Below are 24,798 nucleotides of genomic sequence, written 5' to 3' on the forward strand. Positions count from 1 at the left end.
ATTACATGTACCCATGGTATCTTTCTGAAGCAAAACAATAATAATTGTAAGTATGATCATTCTTTAGTTAAAAATATAAATGTTTTATAACTAAAATTTTAGGGCTGTTTTTTCTGAAAGAAATACTCTCGTAAAACATACAATTCTGCTGGCAAAAATGGCCCTTCTCGCTTGAAAAAGGGCACGTGGCATTCAGAAATAAGTCACAGAAGTTTGCATTTGATAGCTTCACAGAGAAAATCTTCCTTTTCTGACGGAAAGTACTGTTCGGAGAAAACTCCATTCAAAGGTCGAGTCGCCGCACTGCAGTCACGGGGTCAGGCGTGTTTGGGGCCGTTTTCAAATGCTTTCAACTGCGCATAAAAGCTCGCCACTCCGTACAAGCACTTGTCCGTATTGCTGGAATACTGTGCCAAGAAATTTTAAAAATCACATTTTCGGTTGTCTTTGCAATCCCTCCGTCCCCCCGAAGGCAAGAGCCACCTTCTTCTTCCTCTGAGCCGACGTATTGATGCCGTCTCGCCGCCCTTCAAACAAGCCTTCTGCAGCTAACGTGCTTTTGCACTGCACTGCCTCCAAGATGGGGGGAGACACGTCACCTCGTTTTGCGTTGCCTCCGTAATCGGGTCACCTTCGGCCGAGCCGTGATGATGTCATCATGTAACGTCACGAGACGTGACAAATTTCGGCAATCTGTGGCGTCGTCGTGAAGTCATAATGCGCCTTGTCATGATGTCCCCCCCCCCCCTTTTTTTTTTGCATCACTCGTTCCTGTCGACGCGAGATACTGACGGTCAAATTTGGCGGTTGGTGCATTTGAAGGCCTGACGTCACGCATCCGCGTCATCGCGTGTCTTTTTTACGTGGCGCAGCGCCACAAAGAGACGCGCTGCAACAGATACGTGTGATCAGACCTTAAGGCTTTCCTCTTTATATCCGCCCAGATGCTCATTGATTCGGCGGCTACTATAGTAGCCGTGCCAATCTCGGAGGTGTACATACACAAGTCAGCAAATAAAGCAAGCATCGGATAGAGAAATTTCGCAGTCTTACTTTTTATATCATACGATGGTGATCGATAGCGAGCGCAGGTGCACACCTTCGTCGTCTTTTTATAAACATCGCAGCATAATTTTTTCTTCGAGTAATAATATCGCTGTTTCCTGTATCCTCCCTGTTAACTCGGATTATTCGAGTGGCCCTCGCAGAACGGCGCGCGGCTTAGGTCGCGCCTATAACTAACTCCAACGAAATGCGCGGGCTCTAAGAAGGAACAAAATCGGATTAAATTCACTTTTATGAAAGGAAATGAATGGGTTGCTCACGCCGTCTTATTTATGCCTTTTGTTTCGTTTTTCTTTGCAGCCGGTAAACCATTTATGCACGCCTCAAACTGGAACGTGTGCGAGCTGCAGTATCTTCGCAGACGAGCTGTTTTTGTTATTTTTAACGACACTGTCAGGAGCTAGCGCACGCACGGCATACTGAACAAGCTCTTTCCGACTTGTCACAGGGGTTTACTACACACCCCCCCCCCTCCATTTTTTATTCCTTTATTTTTTTTGTCGTGTCCCAGCGCTTGCCGTGGTGGCGTGTTTGCCAGCACCTCCTTGCGCGTTGGGCATGTTCGATAGCGTCTCGGCTTTTCCTCCTCTCTTTAAGCCTCGCCTCTGAACCGCAAGACCTCTTTAGAATGCGAAGAAAATTGAACGTCGGGCTCTATACAGGGTTGTGATCCGTTTGAACTTTCCTTTATTTTTTTTATTTCTTTTTGCCCTCGCAGCTTCTTATAATGTGATATACACCGCGGAGGAAATTTATAAAAAAGGAAAAAAAAAACTCGTATATGGAAGGAACGTAGGTTTCCTTCCTTTCAAGATGCGCCGGGTTCAAAGGGCTCGTCCGAGAGAATTCGTTTACGCGAGCAAAGGAGCTTTTCCATCGGGCCCGCCCCCTCTGTCTACCTCCGTCTCCTATATTGTGCGTCGTTGTTGGAGGATTTTAGACATATTATTGTTTATTTTGTCCCCTATGGGAAGGGTTGAGAGTGCGACGTGGCAGTGTTTTTAATCTGAGCATATCCGCGTAATAAAAGTGCTCCTGCTATCCGTCAAGTGCATTCTTTCTGTTCAAGCTTCCGCCTTATATAGGCGATTCCTTTGTGCGAAAGGCTGTAAATGATATAGGGAGAGAAAGAGAGACGCCTTTCACAACGCGCAGTCCCGTATTCTTTCTCTCCCCGTGTGTAGGGTAGCAGACTGGTCGTAGTCTAAGGAACCTCTCTATACCATTCTTCTGTTCCTCCGCTCACGTATGCTTATAAGCACCTTCTCAAGGAATGCCCCGTCGGGGGTCGCCATGTTCCCATCTGAGCTGTTGGAGTGAGCTACCGTTTAGCCCACTGTATAGCAGGGCTGATCACCACGAATGCACTGCCGAGCCAGTGACGTCAGCGTGCGTAGGCCTTTGTACACCCGTACCGCGGTCCAGAAAGGAGCCCTTCAACGTAGAGGCGGTTCATCTCTCTTCTGCACCGCTGCTGCTGCAACTACTACTACCACAGTACTGCAGCTGCTGCTGATACTGCTCCTCTTGCAGCTCCTCCTCCTCTTGACTACTACTACTACTACTACTACTACTACTACTACTACTACTACTACTACTACTACTACTACTACTACTGCGGCGCTGCGCCGTGCTCCCTACCGGGTTGCAGAAATTGGGCGCCTTCTTCCTCTTCCAACTTCTACCACTACCACTACTACTACGACTACTACTATTCCGCATGACACCGGTGCGCTACAAGGCAGCCGAGCCATTTCTGGACGTCTGCCTCCTCCGCGTCCTCACGTCCTAGGTATATACATATATCATAAAGGTCCAACTTTATACTCTTTCTTCTGTTCTCCTTATTTCTCGCTTCAAGCACTGCATCCACTCTCGCGTGCAAGGGTCACAGCCGGTGCGCACCCCCCCCCCTCTCTTTTTTTTTTACTTGTTACTTATTGGCGAGGCGCCTGGCTGCTAATCTGGCGCGTTTCCGGTCGGTGCGCCTTGCTCTCCGGGGTCGAGGGTCGTCGCGTGGCCCCCTCCCCTGACTGTTGTCGCGTCGTCGTCCACCGGAGAGAAGGGGAGGCTTTTCATCCGGTTTCAATCTGCAGCCGCCCACCTTCCATCATCACGCTCGGGTGGTGGTACCGCCCTGCTTCTCTTCACCTACTCCCCACGCCTACTGTTTTTTCTGGCTCACCGTTTCTACATTTCCTTAAATATTCCTTTTACTTTGATGTGAGAAAAAAAAGAAAACCAAAACGTTGCTCTACTCCGACCTGCTGAGTCTTCTTCTTTTGTCGTTTGCGCAAAAGATATATATATATATATATATATATATATATATATATATATATATATATATATATATATATATATATATATATATATATATATATATATATATATATATATATATATATATTACAGCACATCTCGTTGTGCTCGTTGTGTGCTTGTTCGCAGTTTTTACACCCTTCGTGTCGTCGCCACGGCATCCTCTGTTCTTTATATTTTGTGTTTTTTCTCCACTTATCGCGCCCAGTTAAAAGGAGGCGTCGGGGTTCCGGACGATTCTATTTGGCGCTCTCTGTGCAAATCGCCGCGTCCCTGTCTTCCTTGCAAACGTTTGTTCCGTGCACATTTCTTTTTTCCTCTTCTCTCTACAAAGGGATGTCCCGTTCTACGTCGACATTTCTTGGTATTATAAAACGCTCGTCCTTTTCTGCTTCTCTGTCACTTTTTTTTTTGTTAGCCTATCGCATCCTCGTTATCGCACTCGACGCGCCGACTTCAGAACTATCATCGATTCGCGCATATTGTGGATCGCATATGGGACAGGCGGAGCAAGACTCATTCGGTCTGTCCTGACGCGCGCGGTCCCAAATACGTCGATCGCATTATAGCCTCTTTTTTTTTACTTTCCTTTTTTTTCTTTTACTCTCTCGCTTAGCCCTCCTGAGCACCTGCCATTTCTTATCCCAGACGCCGTCCAAGCAAGCCAGCGGGCGCGCATACACAACACAACCGCGCCCAGCCATAATGCGTCATGCGCAAACGCATTCAAACGAGGGCGCAACCTGTGCGCGCTGACGTGCGCAGCAACGCAAAGCAGACCCGGGTGTGGCGGGGGTGCAGGGTCCTAGCCAGACTATGGGAAGAAAAAGGAGGAGGGTATTTGAACGTCGTTTTCAAATCGAGAAAGGGTGCATGCGTGCGCGCGCTCTTCGAATTGAAATCTCGGCGTGGTCGCGTTAAAACGAAGAAGAAAAAGAACTTTCAGGAGAGAGATGACGGCCACGGTGCTTTCATCATGGCCCGCTTTACTCCGTTTTCCTTATTCAGATTTTTCTTTTAATCTTTTTTTTTTATCGCGTGTTCCTTCTTAGTCGAAGCGCCTGTGCGCCTCTACAATCCTTTAGCTGTGGCTTCGCGAAAAAAAGCTGCCGGCGCAGCGAAATAGTCCCAGCCGCCATGGCGTTCTTTTGCTTGCCCTTCATTCTTGGCCGACGTCTTTGCCGAAGCCTTTTGCGGCGTTCGCCTGTCTCCGCGCGTGTCGCTGCATGGTTGGAAGGGTGGCCCTCCTTCTTTCTTCGAAAGGGTTCTTTCTTTATTCTGTTCATGTTCGCTTATTCCTGCTTTTCCGACAGAATAAATTTGCGCGTCAAACTTAATTTCGCCGCGAAAAGTGGAAGGGGGCCGAGGCTACCGCTCGGTCCTTTTGTCCGACGTCAGCGTGTATAGGGCGACGCAACACATGCGGCTGTTTTGTGAAGCACGCCCGTGGGGCCGCTAACTTCCGATGACGTCTCTTAAGTGCGATGAAACGACAGCAGGTGACGTGTTACTTTAGCGCGGTGTGTGTGTGTGTGTGTGTGTGTGTGTGTGTGTGTGTGTGTGTGTGTGTGTGTGTGTGTGTGTGTGTGTGTGTGTGTGTGTGTGCACATGCGAAGGCGAGTGAATGGCCCGCCTTTTGGAGAGTTTAAGGGGACAAAATGGTGATTGAATGTGAAAACACCGCGTAGGAAAGGGATGTTGGTGTTGCCGTCATTGAGTCACTCCCACCCTTCCTCTTTTGTAAATGAACATACACACACTCACTCTCGACTTGCTTATCTGCTCTCTTGCTGCGCACCCGCCTTTCCTTGCCTCTAGTTTTAATCTGTTCGTTATGACACAGACGTCGCATTCATTTGCTATAACACGCCTCCTGAAAGGCTGATGTACGGGCACGGCTTTTTGGTGCGTCAAGTAGTCGCAATTATAAGTAAGCTGGCGCAGAGAACGGCTGCGACCGCGTCTATACCTGGCTGCTTGCGTGTCGCGTGCATGCATTATCTCACTTGTAGCTATATTTTTTTTTCATCTGTCGTGTATTTCGATTCCCCCACAGAGCCTCTGTATAATAAAGAAAAAAATCGGTTTGTCCCCGGTATTTAGTGAGATTACGCAACGTTGTTTCGAGGCGCTCTGCGTTCATTGTCAGTCCAACTGCGTTATACCACTCTGACACGTAGCTGGCACTCTTATAGCCTACATCATGTGTTTACCCGCGTGGTTAACTCCCACAATTTCTTGCATATGTTAGCATATGTAGCCCTTAGGCGCTCTATCTTTGCTTTTGTGATAACGTTCCCAGTAGTAATTATCTTCGGTATGACCAGGGAGCGTCGCCTCGTAAAGATTTCGCTTAATGAATGTGCGTTCTATAGCTTATTAATGCTCGTAGCAGCAGAAAGGAATAAGTGTACGTTGAGTAAGCGCTCGCGATTAAAGTTTCAAAGAAAGTGCATACATACACTGACAAGTCCTTGACCATGTTGGATGCAGTGCTCTGATGTGTGATGATGCGCATATATACTATGTTCTTCTCGGGCAATCGCGCTTTAAGCTGCAGTAGGATGGACTGATATAGAGACACCACAAACACGCCAGCCCGTCATATATATTCTAAAGCGAGCCGTCAGGGACTTAGACCCCTCACCAAAACGCGTTGTTTGGACTCCGAGCCACCAGGGCCTTGGAGGTAACGAGGCTGCGGATGCGGCCGCCCGCGCGCTTAACCACCGGGCACCGGCTTTTCCGGCTCAGAGACCAGCCAACCGCTTCTGCGATTTAGAGAAATTCTGGTGTACTATTGCGAACAACATCGGCTTTCCCCGGTGCCTGCTAAGGGCCTGAGTAAGGCCGATGAACGAACTCCTGCAGACCAACACCTTGTTGTGTCCTGCAGTAGTGAAACATTTTGACCCGAAAGTCGATGGGTGGTGCCCTCACTGCGGGGAAGTCTCCGATAACTTTCACATGGTGTGGGCATGTCAGATAAATCCTTCCCTTCCCCCTAACCCTTCCCCAACTAGAGAGGCATCGGAGGCAGCCCCACTCAGTTGCCCTGGGCTGGAGGCTCAAAGAGCTCTACCCCAACGGGCGTGGGTAGCGGCATTGTCCCAGTGGGGTCCCGGAATAAGGACTCCGCCTGTGTAAACGGCCCTTATGGGCCTGCAAACTCTCTATGAATAAATGTTTTTCACACACACACATATATAGTATGTTTAAAGCGCGATGCGTATACGCTAAGATGCATTCTTTTCCCTTTAATCTGACTTTCAAACCTTGTCCCATTCGATGTCGGCCCGCAAGTTGCTGTCGTTGTGTATTCTTGTGCATACGGTGCAATGTATACTATCGTCGACAGAATGCTGAATGCCTCACTGTCTTCTCCTATACGCAGGAGAGCACCTTCAGATCTGCGAGCGCTCCCTGACGTGCTGCACCCAGGAGATGGAGCACCTGCTGAGCGCCCAGAGCCGGGAGGAGTTCGAGCGCGTGCTTCGAGACGAAATCGGCAAAGTGCGCGCAAAGTTCGCCGCCCGCATGCAGAGGTTCGACGGTGAGTGCTCGCACGACACCTGTGTGTGCCGCATACTTGCTCCGAGTGTAATATACAACCAAATCGTGGTTTCCTCATTGAAGTCGCCAAGGCATTTGGTGAACGCTATACTGAACTCGAAAGCGCCGCTGGTGTTTCACAGGGCTAACTTGCGGTGCCGTGGTAGTGGTCGATGTACCGCTGATTTTTTAAGGCCTTTACCCTGTACACACCTGATTGAAGCGTTAATAACTGATAGTTTGTGTATATGCGTGCGTTTTTCATGATTGCTATGTATGTGTAGTTATGCTATACACCCAACGCCTGTATTAGCAAGTCAGGTGATAACTAGGCTAACTAACAGCTCCGGTGATGTTATAACTATCATGAACGCCTGTCCATCTAGTGATTTCGACCGTCTTGAATATACGCACACCTATTACAGTTCCCCCCTTGCTCGTCCGTTTGTGGCTTGGAGTGGCATTCTCATATGCCTATCCATTTCTTTTTGTAATGTCTGACAGCCCGTTATGTGAGATATGCGGAAGCAAGTCGCGCACCTTCTCTGTCACTCACAGCCGCTCTCGAACAGCTGGACAACCGCCCGCTGAAAGAGAACGAAATCCTGGGGCCCCGGCCGACCCGGTCTCTCTCACGCGAGGCTCTGAAGGCGTTGGGACGGTTTCCGCAAGCAAACGGGCTTATAGACAAACTGTGACTGTATGCGGACAGCAGAGTAGAGTAGAACCTTGGACAGTAGCAAATACCCACGCTTGGCGATAGGCCAAGAACCGGGTAGTTTTCAGAAGTTCTTAATTATTTGATTAAATGTCATTTCGTTAAAGATGAAAGAAGTTGTAATGTGACAAAATGGCAAATATTACCAATAGATGAGTACAAACATAGGTATAGTAACTCGGAGCTGCGTAGTTGTAATTTTGAATATAATAATTGGAAATCTTAACGCAATTTAGAAAATAGAAGTGTGAGTTGGCTCTACGATGTAAATCTCTTTTAACATATAATAAACTCCGCCAAGGCATCGACAACCTTCCCGTCACTGTGGCCCATGGACAAAGCCCCGAACGAAAGCACATTTGGTACATTTAGATCTAGTCTAAGGAGTCGGCAAACGGTACTTAGAGCATTATTCCGCAGCGTGGAATATTTGGTGCAGGAAATGAGATAATGTTCGGTTTTCTCATGTACTCCGCAAAAAGAACAGTTAGAAGCTGCGGCGAGGCCAGCTCTGTGTAAATAAAAATTAAGATATGTTCTTATAGTGCTTCAGTAACATCATCTGCTTTCTATACTGTCACCCACTCTTCTTTCACCAACTCTTTCGCGCTCCCTTTACCCTTCCCAAACACAGGGTAGCAAACCGGAGCCTTCTTCTGGTTATTTAACCGTTCCGTCTTTCCTTTTTCTTTCTCTCTCTCTCTCTCTCTTTTACTATTCCCTGCACTTTGAAGACCGTCCATTGCGTGGTGTCAGCAACGATCACGTGACACCGCTGAGCTTACAAACGACCAATCAGAAGAGCTCGCTCTTTTATCATTATTTTACATATACATATAGTACAGGCGTGTTCGCCCGAATGTACTGCATGCGTTCGATGCCCTGCTGGAAAAGATGTCTCTCCGCGGGGAGTCCTCGCATGCGAGGCCTTCCAATTGTGCGCCCGCACCGCTGAGAGTTCACTGTGGTGGGCTTTCCGATCCCGCTTCTGTCGTGAACAGGACCGCGACTGCAATTTCCTGCGCCTTCGCCCGCAATCACGTCGTGCTTATAACTGCACAAAGCCGCTCGCCCCGTGCACGCCTTCAATTAGGCTACCGGTGCGCCGAATTCGCCATGCACGATTCCGGAATAGAACGAGCGCGGCCTCCGATCGACGTTGTGTGTGCGTCTACGCGCGGTACGCGTGGACGTACGTGTAGTCCGTGTGTGTGTGTGTGGCCCATGAAGCGGCCGGCTGCGTGCGGGGACGACAAACTTTTTAATGACCATGTTCAACGTCTTCGAGGTCGCGGCGTATCGTCGCGGGCTTTGCAGTCGAGCTCTCGCATGAGCCTGATTGCATGCGGGCTCGCGGGAGGTGGTCAGGGGCTTTCGGCAGGCCTCCCGATTGAGTCTGTCTCGAAAAACCCGAGCACTTTGTTCATGATTGCTGGGCCGACGACCTTCGCCGCCTTTGCATAACGATAATGGCTACCGGCTGTGGTGCGCGAATCCGCGTGCATGCAGCGCGATTCGCTTTGTTCTCAGGCTAGTGATCCTGGGTGGCTTGATGTCTTACTCGGTGCATATGTATGTTTACTGAATTGGGAAAGGAAATGACTCTAAGGTTTCTTGGTTGCCGGTGTGTGTGTGTGTGTGTGTGTGTGTGTGTGTGTGTGTGTGTGTGTGTGTGTGTGTGTGTGTGTGTGTGTGTGTGTGTGTGTGTGTGTGTGTGTGTGTCGAAAAAGCACTGACAAGCCGCATAATGACCTAAAGGCGGTTCCCACGAATCGTCGTATATTTAAAGCGATATAAGGCAAGCTGGTTAGGGGGACACAGGAAGTTAGGTGGGCGGATGAGATTAAGAAGTTTGCAAGTATAAAATGGCAGCAGCAAGCACAGCACCGAGCGAGTTGACTGGCTGAACATGGGAGAGGCCTTTGTACTGCAGAGGACATAGTCAAGCTGATGATGATGATTTAAGGCGTCGAGGTAAATGGTTTTCGTTAACAAGATGTAGACGCCTATATATATATATATGTTATAGCTGTTCTCCAACGGAGGCTAACGAAGAAGAGGCGGCTGCTACATATTTCAGTTGGACCTCTCTTCGTGTGCGCCCTCCTCATATATATCTTCCTAGCTCCTGCCGTGCTGCCTATTGCAGTCCCCGTCGTCGCTTCATATACCACACTTAAGCTCCTTGGTCTTCTGTATACGCGTTTTCTGCGTTGCGTACCCGGCTCTGCCCGTGGCATCAGCGCGAAAAACGAGTCCGGGCGGCTGTGCAATCCGCTGCTTCGTTCCCGACTCACTTACAAAGAATAAGAAGTAGGACGAGAATAACAACAAGGGGCAGAAAATCGTAAGAAAGGAGCAGTTCGTTTCGGGAAGACGCAAGTCCAATTACTATAAAGCTTCCTTCCAAGCGGGCCTACGCAACTTCAGATTAGCTTATACATAATGAATCCGATTGTTTTTCTCCACACTATCTACTAGTGCGCTTTATTTCAGAGACGTTATATATACCTTGTCATTTCGCTAAATAACACCGAATGAAGCTTGTACAGGGGAACGAGAGAGGAGACTCTAGAACGTGTGTGGGTTTCAAATTAGCGTGTGAATACAACACCAAAGCGCGCATATACGTTTCGTGATCGGCTTCCCTGCATCTCTCACGTGCTCTACATCGCTGAATCCTTGCACAGTTAGTCGGGTTTATCTATAAACTCGCTTACAGTTTCTTTTTCCTTGTGCCCTCTTTTTACCATTGCCGTTCTGTCCTCGTCAGGAAAAACTTCGTCTTTCGTACGTAGCAACCTAGCGGAGCTACAAAAAAACAAACAATAGCGAAGCAGCCTCCCGCTGCGCGTTCCCTAAATGATGCAGGACCGAGCGTGGAATGCTCGCAGCCGCGTTGCTGTACGCAGTAGCCCGCAGCGAAGTTGGGTTGGCACAAGGTGACTGTTCTTGTCTATAGCGCGAGAGAACGAACGTCTGTGGCGCCCGCTTTTTTTGGGCGGTTGCTGCGCAGGTTTTCACGCTTGATTGACAACTTTGCTGAAGAACGCCGCAGTGTGTACTGTTTGACACTTTGATCAACTTCGCTTACACGCTGTGAAACAGGATTCAGGCGCGGCCGCCTCAAGTTATAAGTGAACTTGAGTATAGCTTCCAGTTGTGACTGGATGGGTGGCGGTGACTGTAAAACTTTGAAGTGCGTGGTCATTTAGAAGATGCAAGGTGTATACATAGGGTGAGAGGATATGTTTGATGAAGCTTTTGCGTTACAAATATGGACTCGTACAGGCTGCAGTTATTGCGCGAGTGCTACGCCAACACTGCCCATCCTGCAGTATGCATGCTCAGCCCTCTTCTGCCACGGCGGCACTGTTGTCCCCGTAGCCAGATGACGCCGTATACTGCACGCAAGTTCGCTCGCGAGGATTACGAGCTTGGCCCGCGCGCGAGCTCCTCATCTCCCGTCGATTCGGCCCCATGCCGTGCTCGTTCCCCTGGCTCCTGAAGGATGAACAAGTCCTTCCTCCCTGTTAGAGGAGCCCATACGTCCCCCTAATAGTCTTTCTGTAGTAGCAGCAACGGCGACGTCGTTGTCTAGCTGAGTCAATTGGTCTCTTCTATAGACACGCACCTTTGGCCTGCCTTCGCGTTGCCCTCTTCTTTACTTCTTTTTTGCTGCACGCGTGCAGATGCTAGCGCGGTTAGTTTCCGCTCACGTCTTCTGATCTGCTTTCGCGATGTGCCCGCCCGCCCTTCTTTTTCATTCGGAAGCGCCAGAGAACGAGTGAGTGTGTGAGTTGGGGGGGGGGGGGGGAGAGCGGTACATTGCGTGCGCCATCGTTTGGCGTGATGCGAACCTCGCGATTTCCGATATTCCCGCTGTAGTAGCGTGTGCACGTATACAGTCTTACGTGCGTGCTTGCACTTTGCCGTCGATCAGTGCGTGACTGTATACGTCTTTTCATCCCGACGTCGTGCCTTGGTTGTATACCCTTTTATGCCGTTTTCTTCCTCCCTTTATTTGCATTCTTGGCTGCGTGTATACGTAGTAATCGGGAAGATGTCGTGCCGACTTGTCAGCTAAGAGAGAAGTCAAGTTTCGATGCGATCTCGCAATTGCGTGTGTGTACGAACCAGGACACGCGAGGAGATTGAGATCGATTTCAATGCGTTCGCCCGAGGTCAGCCCGAGAGAAACGAAAAAAAAAAAAGGAAGGCAGGAAGGTTAACCAGATGCTAGTATCCGGTACTATACACTGGGGTTATGATTGTTGCTCAGTTAAAGCAATAACTGCGGTAGTGTAACCGGCTGATATATTCAACACTTTTTTTTACTTATTTGCTCTACTTCAAGGACTTCGATGTGAGGCATTAGCTGCAGTGGCGGCGTGATGCTCGACTGCTGAATCGCGGTTTCGATCCCGGTGAATCGCTATGCAATTCCGTGTACTTAGATTAAGGTGCACGTAAAATAAGTCCAAGAGGTCGATATTTCTGGTGTGCTCCACCACAACGTACCTCTTACTTATCAGATCGTGTTTTTTGGCTCATATGAAGCCCCAGAAATTATGCGAGACATTACGTAAGGTAGCAGTCGTTGGTTGCTTGATGAAAAAGCGTTTCAGTTATATGAGGCACGCATGAGGAGATAAAAAAATTAAAAGAAGGAAACGAGTCTTCGACGTGCCTTAAGGAAGGCTAGTGTAAAATAAACGGCGTTTTGATTGATACTGCGTGCTATGCGATGCGCACACCGAACGGAGTTGAGAGTCAAAGAAAGAAATAGTGACTTGTGAGAAAAAGCTTGTATGCTGCGAGTGTGTGTCGACTAGACGACAGAAGCGCCACAACGTACAGCCATGGCCGCTGGATGACGGGTCGCAAGGGTGCGCTTTTGTAGCGTTAGCTACGCTGGCCTCGCTGAGCCAATTTCGCGTGGCACTGCTCTGCGCATGCGCAATGATTCTCCGCCGCCGCCGGTGTGCGCGCAATTTGATGCACTGCGCAGACGACCAGTGGTGTCTGTCACGCACCGGAGCCGGCACCTCCCTCGCACTCGGCCGCGGCCGCGCGCGACTCGCCGCCGCCGGTGTGCGCTTTCCAGAGGAGTGCCGTCATAGCCTTGGCGACGCGCGCGCCTTCCCTGTGCAGTCGCAATCTGACACTGCGCTGGAGCCGCTTGATAGCGCGTCTGACTGGCGTTTGCCACTGTTTTATAGCCATGGAGAAGGAGAGTGCAAATGCTACTCAACGGTGCCGTAGAGCGGAGAAGCTTAACTCATCGGATCCCGAAGTAGTTGCCCGGCAAAGTAAATATACATGTGCCACATAATACGTATACCGTGTGTGTGTCATTGGAACAGCTGTAAGCATGATATCTGGAAAGCTAAGAATAATCAGCTGAACCATTGCTAACGCTACGTATATCCTGGCATAGTTGAGCTAAGCCACTGCCATTTTTTTTTCAACCAACGGCAAGGTGGAGAACGAGGACAATATCCACCGCCTCCTTACACACACACACACACACACACTCACACACACACACACACGCACACACACACACACACACACACACACACACACACACACACACACACGCAAACACACACACACACACACACACACACACACACACAAATATTACGTTATTTGCGGGGAGCATGCGTAGTCGGATACAAAAAGATCGTAAAACGAACAGCAACCGTGGTAACTTTCAAAGTAGATATTACACTGGCCATGGATTCATCTGTGTAACGAGCACTCTTCCGCTAGTCCCTTTCGGTCACTCAAGACTAGGCACCTTATAGGGCGGCCAACGCGGTACACCTATTCGGCCCGGGGCTTGTTACGAGCGCCCTCGTGTGCGTCCTCGATGCGTGGAGCCTCGTTTCGAACGCGGCTCCGTCGCTTCTCCCACGGAGCTTTTCTTGCTGCTCTCCGAACGCGAAGCGCCGACCTTCGCTGGAGGACGCACCACGGGTCGGAGGGGAGCGAGCAGTTCCACGTTGCTTGATGCTCGCTCTATGCGGCAGCACGCACGTGCACGAACTCCTTGCTGCTCTTGTGGCCGGTCCCTTTTAACGGCTGCCTTCCCTCCCGGCCGTCTTCCTTCTCTTGCATTTGTATCGCTTCTTCTCCATCTTGCCCGTCCAGCGCTTGTTTGTAGTCCTCGCGGCACTTATTAGGCATCTGCGCTGCGGTCGTGCGAAGCACATGCACCTGTGGGCAGCCTTTGCTCTTTCCTTGCCCGTGTCTCGTTTATTTCTTCGCGGGATGCGGGGAGTGATCTGCCCGTCTCGTGTACGCGATTCATTTGTATACGCCGAGCACTACGTGAGAACCCAGGCGCCCATCACGCGTGTGTGCTTTCCTTTATTGCCTCCGTGCTGCTGCCATGGAGATGGGGAGCCGCGGGGAGCGGGCTATGAAGAGAGAAGGCGCGAGGGAGCGAGACCGCAGTGGGAAGAGCCGCGTGCAGACGCAGCTTTCGGGAATGGGCAACTTCACGACTACCCGTTCCTTACACGAGTAGGCCGCAGTGGCGTGGCGCATTGTTTTTATTTGCGGAAGCGTTAATGGGTGGTTCTGTCTTCCTCGCGGGCGTTTTTTTTTATGATATATATATAGCTTCGCCTTAACGCGCGCTCCCTATTTATACCCAGGGGAAGCGGCTGGAGAGAGTCGGAATAGCGTTAATGTAGCGTGTGGTGCGCCCCGGATATAGAACAAAAGATTTAATTTCGCGCGAGCGGCGACAAGTGCACGCCGGGTTGGCAAGTCGGGATTTTTCCCGTACCGTATAAAAGCGTACGGCGCGCTCATTTGGAGCAGCGTTGGTGCGACCAACTGACACTAGCTTCTTTTCCAGGCACACTGGAGGGGGGAGCATATTCCACCACGTTCCTTCAATTGCCGCGCCACGTGATTCGCCGCATATGCCTTCCGACTTGTGCATAAGCGGCCGGTATATGCTTGCGGTTTTGATTCGCGGTCGCAATTGCGAAGCGCGTTAGTTGCCACTAAGGTTCGTGTTTAATTACAGCAACAGTAGTGGTTAGCTCCCGAAGCTGTCGTTCGTTGCCCCGACAAAGTAAGGTATTAATGCAAACGCTAGCAACGCATATATCACATGTACGTGGTGTTGCGAGTGTTGATTTTCTTGTTGCATTGTGTCCCATGCGTGCTAAGGAGGAACAAAGAGGTGAAGTTGTAGGCCCAGCAAGCGGATGTAAACCTTCGGAGTTGTGCTTTCAAGGCGCCTCCGTTGAGGAACCGTTTTTGGATATTAGTTGCGAGCGGGCAGTACTAGATGTAGGTATGTGGGCTGTTTATAATATGCAGTGAGGCTGGTGCCTGCTGTGCAATAACACTTGGTACTAATCAGTGCTCGATAAGATTTAAACGTGACTATTCATCAACGTCTATAGGTCTAAATACAAAGGCGTACTCCTGTGATTAACGCTGCCGCCGCCTTTAATCTCTATGGATGCCGCTGTACGTTACGCTGTATCGAACATCCAGTGACCGCCTTCGTGGGCTGCCGTTATAATAACAGACCGGAAAAACTTCAATGAAATGTAGGTGATTCTAGTAAGGGGATTTGAGCGCCCTCTTGGCCTTAGCCGCCCGTTCAACGTGGGTGATCAGCGCTTGCTGGTCGGCCAGGTCAGAGCTGCGCCTCCCATGGCTCCAACGTCGGACATAAAGGGGCCCTGCAACGCTTTTTCAGCATGCATACAAAACGCTGCCTATCCAGGATCCTGAAGACACGTGAGCCAAACATTATAGCGCAGCATGTGGCCTGTTATTTACGACTGTTTCTCTGAGGCAGCTATGAGTCCGCCCCACTTCTCTCGGCAAATGATGTCATGTATATAGCGGTCACTCAAATTCTACGGCCATTGGCTGATTTGAACATCGTGAAGTATACATGTTATACCGTTACCACCGCGGAATGTCGCCAAGTGCCCGCGCATGCTCTCGCAATCCACACTGAAAGAGAGCTGCACGTTCGGAGAAAAAAAAAGAAGCTGTTCAAAGTCATGATTCATGACGCGTGGCGTTTAGCATGCCCGTAGGTAAGAAAGTAAAGAGAAGGCGTTTAAATCGTGTGACAAATCACTGTAACTGCGCTCGTATACTTGACAGATTTTAAAAATTATACTTTACATATTCGTTTACTTGACAGATTCAACAACCAATGAACTTTTTTTTAATGAAGTTGTTTGTTATAACTCGGGAAAAGTGTTGCTGGGCCCCTTTAAGAGAGCGGTCAGCGGCGTGCGGAAACTAAATTAGTTGCGATGAGTCGCGCGGAGCTGCGTCTATATTCAATATCTCTCTTATTTATTTTTCTATCCCTTCCACACACAAAGGAGCACGTTCGGCGTTTCACTGTCCAAACAAGCGGTTTGCGTGCCCTCAGACACGCCTTGCTTGTCCGGGGCTTCCCAATGAAGTTGTCGAAGGGGCTTCAGAGTGAATAATTGCTCCGCAGGAAGCCTTAAAGGTGGCTCAAAGCCCGTGGTCCGCTCAAAGCGCTCGGTTTAACGAGCTCGGCCAAGGAGCCACAACCTCCCGAAACTTTCATTTTGTTTCGCGCAGCAGGAGCAGCAGAGTCGCGCGCTTTGTGCTGCACGCGTGTATATGTTATAACAACACGTACATACACACACTGGACCGATGAGCTCATCGTTGAGAGGGTGTGTGTATATATACGCAAGGCAAAATGGGAAGGGTCTTCGGCACGTTATATTACGCGCCGGCATGTTCGTCTTATCGGCCGCTGTACTTTTGCGCGGTATACATGCTCTCGCAATAACACTTGCCTCCGCGCGGGGGTATAATGGAATGCGTAAACATTATTTTTCTGTGGCCGAGTATATAGGCAGTCGCGGGGAACGGTTTCCTATACTTGCTGGGTGCAGCTCGATTGTTTGCTGTGCACCCCCCTTTACTCCCGCTTTCCACCTCTGGTATCTTCAATGCAAAGCCATGGCCTATCCTTTGCGCTATTTTCGGTGCCGTCCTGTGGGATGCAGTCGGGTTCCTCAGCTTGCTCACTTCCATCAGCCACGTGGGGCCAGCATTTTATTTTACCCTTTATGCGCGACCCAAGCGGTGGTCTCCTCGGCCACGTGCGAAGAGCGACATCGCATTCGCGTAAAAGGCGTCGAGGCGACGCGGCGCTGCTGTGTGACCGTTATCAGATCCCGCTCCGTGTAAGCTTCCACAGCGTGCTTCTGCAACTACCTGGTGAAATGACGGATACAACGGAATCAGTAAAGGTATATGGCTGGGGCGAAGTTGAGAATGAAAACAGAATTGAGGCTGTCTCTACCTGTGTCAATTCAGAAGTGTTGTATAGCGCGGTGATTGACATGGTCATGCGCCTACTTTTCATTAAATATTTGTCGCCTTTCCTTTTTATACGTACCGCGCTAATACAAGCTATATTTCATTTGGTAATGATTGCTATAGCGAAAGTATGGGCTTAAGGATTTCAGTAAATAATTTTTTTTCTCTTGGCTAAAGTGCACTTGGAAATATAGAAGACAGCAGTAAGGCAGGGAGATTACCCGAAAGGAGAAATTCGGTTTTCTATACCCTCGTGAAAGGCACAGATACATGACCGCTGTCTGTCACTATCACAACAGACTCGGCACTTGCTCACATGCAGGTCAGTGAGTGCCACTTTGGACCACCACTGCTCTCACATTAATAAAGGGTCCCTCAACAGACTGGGCACTAAGAACTTATCTCTTTTCCTTTATATCTCATTATTTCGCTCTCTTTGTACTCGTTCGTTTACGCATCACACTTGTTGCATCCCACGCCGGACAAATCAGGTGCACGTGGTCTGAGATCGCGCGTCGGTTTATGATAATAACTTTCTTTTTACAACACACGACAAACCTCGAGCACAACAGCTTTGATGTAAAAAAATCGGCTGTTCCTCCCGCACGTGATCAATGTCGGGGGTCTCTCGCTTCCCTGCAGCCCCAGTGGGCGCCTTGAATGAAAAACAGAATATTCGCACGAGAGGCGAGTGATGTACACTTTTTGACCTTGCGCTGCCGCCCATCCGCCCAATTATGTATGATGTGCTGTGCAACGTTTGTAAAACCTGTAGTATTGGTTGTGAAAAAGTTGGCGATGCGTGCGTGCGAGAGCTTAACGACGCGTTGTGCACGTTTGCAGGAAAAACACCGTTCCCTAGAAAACGTAACGAGTTACCGCTACAGTTCCACCGATCTACAGTTCCAAACCGGTCCGTACAACACTGCCTCTATGTCTCTTCATGGTCGTTGATGACATTGAGCGGAGGACATGGCAGAGATGCTGCAACTTTGCACTCCCTCGATATCCGGCCTATATGTATACTCGCGCAGAGACGCATCGGTTGTGCGCCGTCATGACAGATTTGTTCAATGTTTGTTCGTGATGGCGTTTGAGCGTTAGCAGCAAGTGTGGGAGAGTGTTTCGTTGCTCCGTAAGCCGTCGGCTCAACGAGACCTGCTTTGAACGAACCAACCTGCAGTCTTGAGCGAATGGAAGCCTTGTGTAGCCGCGCCAAGCATACAAGGCTCCGTGTGCTTAGAGTGACCTTCGTTTATGTGTGAGCCCCCGGAGTGCTCCTACTCGGGCGTAATTTCGTTATCCCGAAAAAAAGTACGTCTTAATCATGTTCCAGATTATGCGATCACACACGGGGCCTCGCGCTGAGCTCCGTTAAAAGCTGAAGAGGAGGATAAAACCTTTACAGAAGGGTGAGGGTAAGCTTTCCCCCTGTCGTTACGTTTTGTCGGTTTCCATCAGGCTTGCTCTGCTTGCTCTCGTAGAGCTTGTTCTCAACTTACCGCCGCACTTCGGCGCCGTTCCGGAAGCACCGCCGCGCATCAGATGAGGGGCCACCCCCTCTCGCTCTCGGCAGCGAGGAGTGGGCTGGCTCTGTTCGCGTCCATCGATGCCCACACACGGCGTTCCCTGAGCTCGGAGTGTGTTCCGGCTTACGCATCCATTCCCCGTCCCCTCTATTGCAGCATGTCTCTTCGCAACCCAGCCCCCCTTTCAGTACACTAAAGCGAGCTATCCTCTCGGTCTTCCGAAGCGCTCGATCGCTAGGCGCCGCGGCCTCTTTCGAGACCTCCTGAGCGGGTGTAGTTCGCTCCCAAACTGGTGTTCTTGTCTAAAGGGCCAACCATGCGATCCCCCCCCTTTATTCCTCCCACCAGCACACCGCGATACGCCCCTGTCGAGCTGTCCAAACAAGCTCCCGATGCTATAGTCTTTGCAGGCTTTCGATGGTCCGTCCGTCCGCACCGTGAGTCGGCCGGCCGGCGGGCTATGTTCTCAGCGCCAGAATTGGAAGGGGTTCTCCATTGTTTGTGTTCTCTGCCAGAATGGACGGCGGATTAAGGCCGTATGTTAGAGCGTGTGCGCGGAGAAGACCAACGTGTGCGGCGCGTGGAGTCCATTGTTCTTTTTTTGTTCGAGCCTCCCATGGAGCAGTGCTCGTAGAGCCCGCATCTCTCGCCATCTCCGCTTGCCTTCCCCCTTCGGCCGTGCCGCCGTCGTGCAAGGTGAACGCCAAAGCCCCTCGGCCGCCTGTGCCGCTCGTCGTTCGTTGAGCCGGCGGCGAGATGAAGGAGGAAGCCTGTTTGTTTGCACGTCTGCTGCCGCTGCTGCTGCCACGCGCGCTGTTGTTATTGTGGTCCCCAGCGGGTGGGGGGACGCCTCGGAAAAAGGGGAGGGGGGATGTCGACAGCAAAGGGACGCCGGCTGCTCAAGTCTCCGCGATCAGATAGACAGTAGAAGCTATTTAATATATATATATATATATATATATATATATATATATATATATATATAAAGGGAAAGAAATGCATACCTAAGGGCTCGTTTTTCTGTGTTTTTGAGACAATATTAATGAGATATAACAGACAGTAATGCCAAGTAATGTACAGGGGAAGTTATTAGAACCAATGGAATGTAAATAAGAAAGAAAAGTGGGTGAAAAAATAACCAACCGTGAGCAGGTTGGTTATTTTTTCACCCACTTTTCTTTCTTATTTACATTCCATTGGTTCTAATAACTTCCCCTGTACATTACTTGGCATTACTGTCTGTTATATCTCATATATATATATATATATATATATATATATATATATATATATATATATATATATATATATATATATATATATATATATATATATATATATATATATATATATATAAACACAAGTGGTAGGGGCGACGCATTCCTTGCGTGAATGAAAAAAAGCCGGATTGTATAGAGCAAGATTTACGACGGCCAGGAGAAGACAAATGTTTTTCACCCCCTCCCCCCCTGCAGCTGCCCTCCAGAGAGAAGAAGAATCTGGAGACGATGCGCGAATGCGATTGCGATAAAAGCTGCGAGTCCGCTGGTCAGTCGTCGTTGGCGATCAGCGGCGTTTTGCGAGGGTCAAGGCCTAATGAAGAAAAATATTATACATCTTTCGTCGATGGATTTTCTGCTGTTCCCGTCTCGCAATGCGCTACAGTTTCTTTGCTAAAGGATCAGCTGCTCTCGCTGGAAAGAGTGCCCGTTGCGCGTATCGCATTGTACACACACTTGTCAATCCGAGCTGCGAGGAACATTTAGATCGCGTGTTTTTTTATTTCTCTGCTTCTTTATTGTTATTTTTTGTCAGCAGCCGGGTGGATTTCAGGACCACTCAGTGCGACACACTCCATGAACCGTGCTTTCGTTGTGCAGAAGCTTCGCTACGCCCGAACTGTAGGCGGATCTAGGGAAAGTTTTGGAGAAACTCGTGAAGTGCACGAACAAAAAGCGCGGTAAGTATTGAAAAAAAAAACTAAAACATGATACAAAAGAGGAAAAGTAAAGGGGGGGGGGGGGTAGTCATAAGGACGGACAAGATCTGCCGGCAGGGCACGCGGCCGGAGCTCATCGTCCACATTTCGTCGCCGCGCGCGAGCAGAAAAAAAAAAGGAAAAAAAAAACGCGACAGGCTCCGATGACGTGACGCTGTGCAGGTTGCTTTCCCGAGAAGGGGATTTCCGAGAATTCAGCCAGAGCCCAGCTGCCGGTCCTTTTTAGGTTAACGTCAAGAGCCGCTCAGGTAGTGTTAATGAGTGTGTGTGTGTGTGTGTGTGTGTGTGTGTGTGTGTGTGTGTGTGTGTGTGTGTGTGTGTGTGTGTGTGTGTTCAGTTAGGCCTTATAAGCTACTGGAACACGCATGCAGAGGAGGGGGAAATGCAGATGTTTGTGAACCAGGCAGACCATCGCACGTGTGTCGCACGATTCTACGCCGAAGGTTTACATTCAGTCGAGCAGAAGACGGAGGACACACGCTTATGAAACGATTAAAGCGCGTTTGGCGTTTAGTCGACCGCGCGTCACTACGTACATATCTTGAGTTTTCGCGTTAACCATAAATTTCAGACGGATGGCAACGGAGTCACGTTTGCCCCTCGTTTTCGCATAGACAGAAGGACATCGCCTCACGCACGCGCTGTTTTATATGGCGCCGGTTCCATTGGGCTGTCGTTGAAGCCGAGGCCGTGAAGACGTGCACGGTCCAAAGTCTGGCGTGCACAAGCTATCGATGCGTTGTCTGTGGGATGGGACTATTTAGGCATCTATAGCGCGACAACAGAAGACAAAGGGCCAAGTATACGATGCTATGCAAGTTGTCACTTAATTTGGTCTTTGTTTTCTGCACTAGAAATCGATTAACATAATGATTAAACTTATGTGGTAGTTAGTCTACTTTAGCCGAAATAAACCGGTACCACGTAGTTATTAGAGGCACGCTTGAAAGGAAAGTAAGAACTCGCACATTGATTTACTTCGCAGGGATCGTCGACTGCTGCATCAATGCCAAAGTGACTGTGAAGATACCTCCTTAAAAAAAATTGTCATATCACTTATACGGATCTCTCTGCACACATTTCGGTGAACAAAGACTGATTGAAAAAAAAAGTAGGAAAGGTAGACATATATGGAATCCCAAAGTGAAATAAATTAGTTTAGAGTGATAAATTATACCCCGAAAACTCTAGTGTTATCATTGTCACAGCCTTATAGGTTTATTATGATGTCTAAAGTTTCACTTGCAAATTTTTCTTCCCGCCTGTTTCTCCGACGGTGACGCCACGGATTCGTTTTTTGTGTTTTTTTTTTGTATTCGGCGAAACTGCTGGGAACGAAATTTCCTGAAACTTGGTATTTTAAGTGTCTGCCTCTTTCGGAACTGCTTGATTTTTAACCGATTAGAAGATACGTCACCCTAGTGTAAACGCCGTCGGAATCATCTGGCGTCACTGTGTCTGGTGCAGAAACTTCGAGGTTATGTCGCTAGCCGAATTTTTTTCCTTCTCGTGTTTTCTACAAGCGTCTTTTCGCAGCGAACGTGCTCTTTCTGGTATCGTGTGACAGTAATTCACTAATACGAGCATAATCGATCGTTTATCTCTTTAGTGACCCTTTAAAGACAAACATGCAAGCCACATCGAGAGGGTAGTTTTATTTTCACGTAAGCGTATTCAGCCCTTGTTTGTAGTACGCCTGTGATTGCCTGCCGCCTTTCGGTAGGCTGGAGGGGAAGAGGGAATGATGCGGGTAATTGGGAACTGAATGAATCATCCCGGCAGACCGGCGCAGGGATCCTTGCGGGGAATCCCCGTGGTACATCCATGCGGTATACCGGTGCATACTGTGGAAAATCTCGGCACTCGAGGTAGGTGTGACGTGGTGCGTGTAACATGTATACGATAAAGGGGCGCGCATGCGTGTTCGGTTGGCCGTACGCCACTGGTTTGTAACCGTACAGCCTCGGAAAAGACACAATTATCGTACCAAACTGGATCCTCGTTGTGCACCGTTTACTGACGACTGGTCCCAATTATAGTTGTTCAAAAAAGTGCGTTCGTACAGTTTTGTTGCTATTTTTCAGTGAGACATAAGTGCCTTTAGAAGCACACAACATATGGGGAACAAAGGCAACGTAGTAATGTCGTCATGTTTTCCTGTGCTGTGAGAGGGTACTATACCGGAAAGCTACCAAGTGAGAAAGGTAGGGCAGTCAGCTTCCACATCCCGTCCCCTTTCAAAAAAAAAAAAAAAAATCTGTCCCGATTCGCATTGACTATTAGACCCACTGAAGACGCGGACGGGTTCTGAACACCGGCAATCAATGCGCGAAAAGGATTGCGATATACAGAAAGGGCATTGTCATAAAATCGCTGCTCCGAACGTTCTCATGTCGTCTGTGCCTGCTGTTCGATTACATTTCTGTCTTTCGAGGCCCTGGCAGGTCTACGGGTTGAGTGAATTCTTTTCTTCTTTTATGATCTCGAGCACGATTACGCCTTGCGCTGCCCACAGTTGTGCGAGAATAAAGGGCGAGTTTGGCAATGATGCGAGCTCAGCTGGCACAAAGCCTTGGCTGGCGCTGCGCGAATAGCCACAAGAAACTGTATGCCGGTGCTTGGTTCCTCCGGGACATCATGATCATCATCATTTGGTCCTCGGTGTGGAGTGGGGTGGGAAATCTTTGTAGATGCTAGGAGGGGAAGAAGCCAAAACAAAGGGGTCATTACTTGCCCGACGGGTACATGTAACGCTTAAACAAGACGCATCGTTCACGCAACTGTTTCCGAGGGTGTGTACGTTTGTGTGTGAGTGAGTAATGAGAGAGGGAAACGCTAGCTGCGATCAGTGCGGGAGTCGGGGGCTCGGCGATCAAACGTGCGAATGGTTCAGGCGTGGGCACATTCTGGCGGTCGTATCTCTGTGTGTACATGTTTGTGTTCGTGTGCGTGGCACCGTTAGAGAAGACGACCGGTGTGAGAGAAAATTGCGGAGAGGGATGGAACATGTGCCCATATCAAGAAAATCGCCCGTACGTGTCCATATACGACACACGCAGTACAACGTGCACTGTACTGTGCTTGTTACGTACAACGGCGTTCCTTGGCCATCTGGGGTCCGAGCTCCGTGCCCGGAGCTCTCATTCATCGCGCCCGCGGGCTCTGTTTTGCTTTCACGTCGGGCCGCCGGCTTTGCTGCAGCCCAAGGCGCGAACGGCCGTGTTCTCCCGGCCGATGGGTAAACAAAGAGCCAGCGGCTCTAGCTTCGAGCTGTCTCGCCGGCAGCCGTTGGTAGAGTGTACCGTTGGCCTTGGTATACAGCGCGGGAGAAAGGAACGACGGAGGAGGCAGGGAGCGGGGGCCGCAGCAGCTGTGACGAGGGGGGCTCGCGAGGTATTAAAGAAGTCGGCAGACTGATCACTCGTCGGGACCTGCCCTCCCCCCCCCCCCTTTTTTTTTCCATGCCCTCCATAGCTACGCGGTCTCCAAAGGCGAAATATGCAAAGGATGCGAACGGCAAGCGAACCGAGAAAAGACCACCCTCGAGGAAGGTGCCGTGTAGGCTAAATTAATCCGGACCGCACGCGCAGTGATAAATTTTGTGATGCTGGACGCGTATATCATATGGATGGGCGTGTGTTCAGTGTGGCGCGAACTTATTAATTAGCCCTTGATGTAGTACATGTCACTGCACGCGTGAAACTGTAGAGCTATTGTGCAACCAGGAGCTATCTATGCTGTCTTGGTTGTTTTAAGGCCCTGTCGCCAAGGTAAGGGTTAATAATTGTCATCACAATCATTTCAGCAACGAAGATCACCTGGACTGATGTGACTAAGAACTAGTGGTTGCATGCAAGTTCTGATAATATTAGCAAAGTTATATTTCGAAAAACGTAATGTGTGGTCGTCATGTATGTGTTGCGTCGGCAGCGGCTGGGCAACTATAGTCACGGCTTGGTTTCATTCATGGCTTTAGTCGTGTTTCTGATGTTGCAGCATTGAAAAATAAAATAAAACGTGCTCGTGAACTGTTCGCAGAGCCAGAATGGAAATGCAGTTATCTTGAGTACACCATTTATTATTGCCTATTTGTTAGTTTGTGATATTAAACCACCATTCGTCACCATGTCAGCTGGGGTGGCGGCAGGATTTTCGTACACGTGGGGCCTCCACGACAAGTGAGTTCCTTTAGGAGAGCAGGGAGGATGGGAACATAGGCGTTGTGTTGTTTTGACTATGCTTGTACTGGG

The 24,798-nt window shown here is 49.4% G+C and overlaps 1 protein-coding gene across 1 annotated transcript in view; it reads left to right on the top strand.

The window, feature by feature from the left end:
* dlp (glypican dally-like) overlaps window positions 1–24,798 on the top strand; it is a 169,243-nt gene that overhangs the window by 130,592 nt on the left and 13,853 nt on the right. The window contains exon 2 of the mRNA XM_037430016.2: window positions 6,782–6,940. Within this exon, the coding sequence (XP_037285913.2) occupies window positions 6,782–6,940 (159 nt within the window). The remainder of the gene's footprint in view (window positions 1–6,781; window positions 6,941–24,798) is intronic.

Source organism: Rhipicephalus microplus, chromosome 1 (assembly GCF_043290135.1).
Source record: "Rhipicephalus microplus isolate Deutch F79 chromosome 1, USDA_Rmic, whole genome shotgun sequence".
NCBI lineage: Eukaryota > Metazoa > Arthropoda > Arachnida > Ixodida > Ixodidae > Rhipicephalus > Rhipicephalus microplus.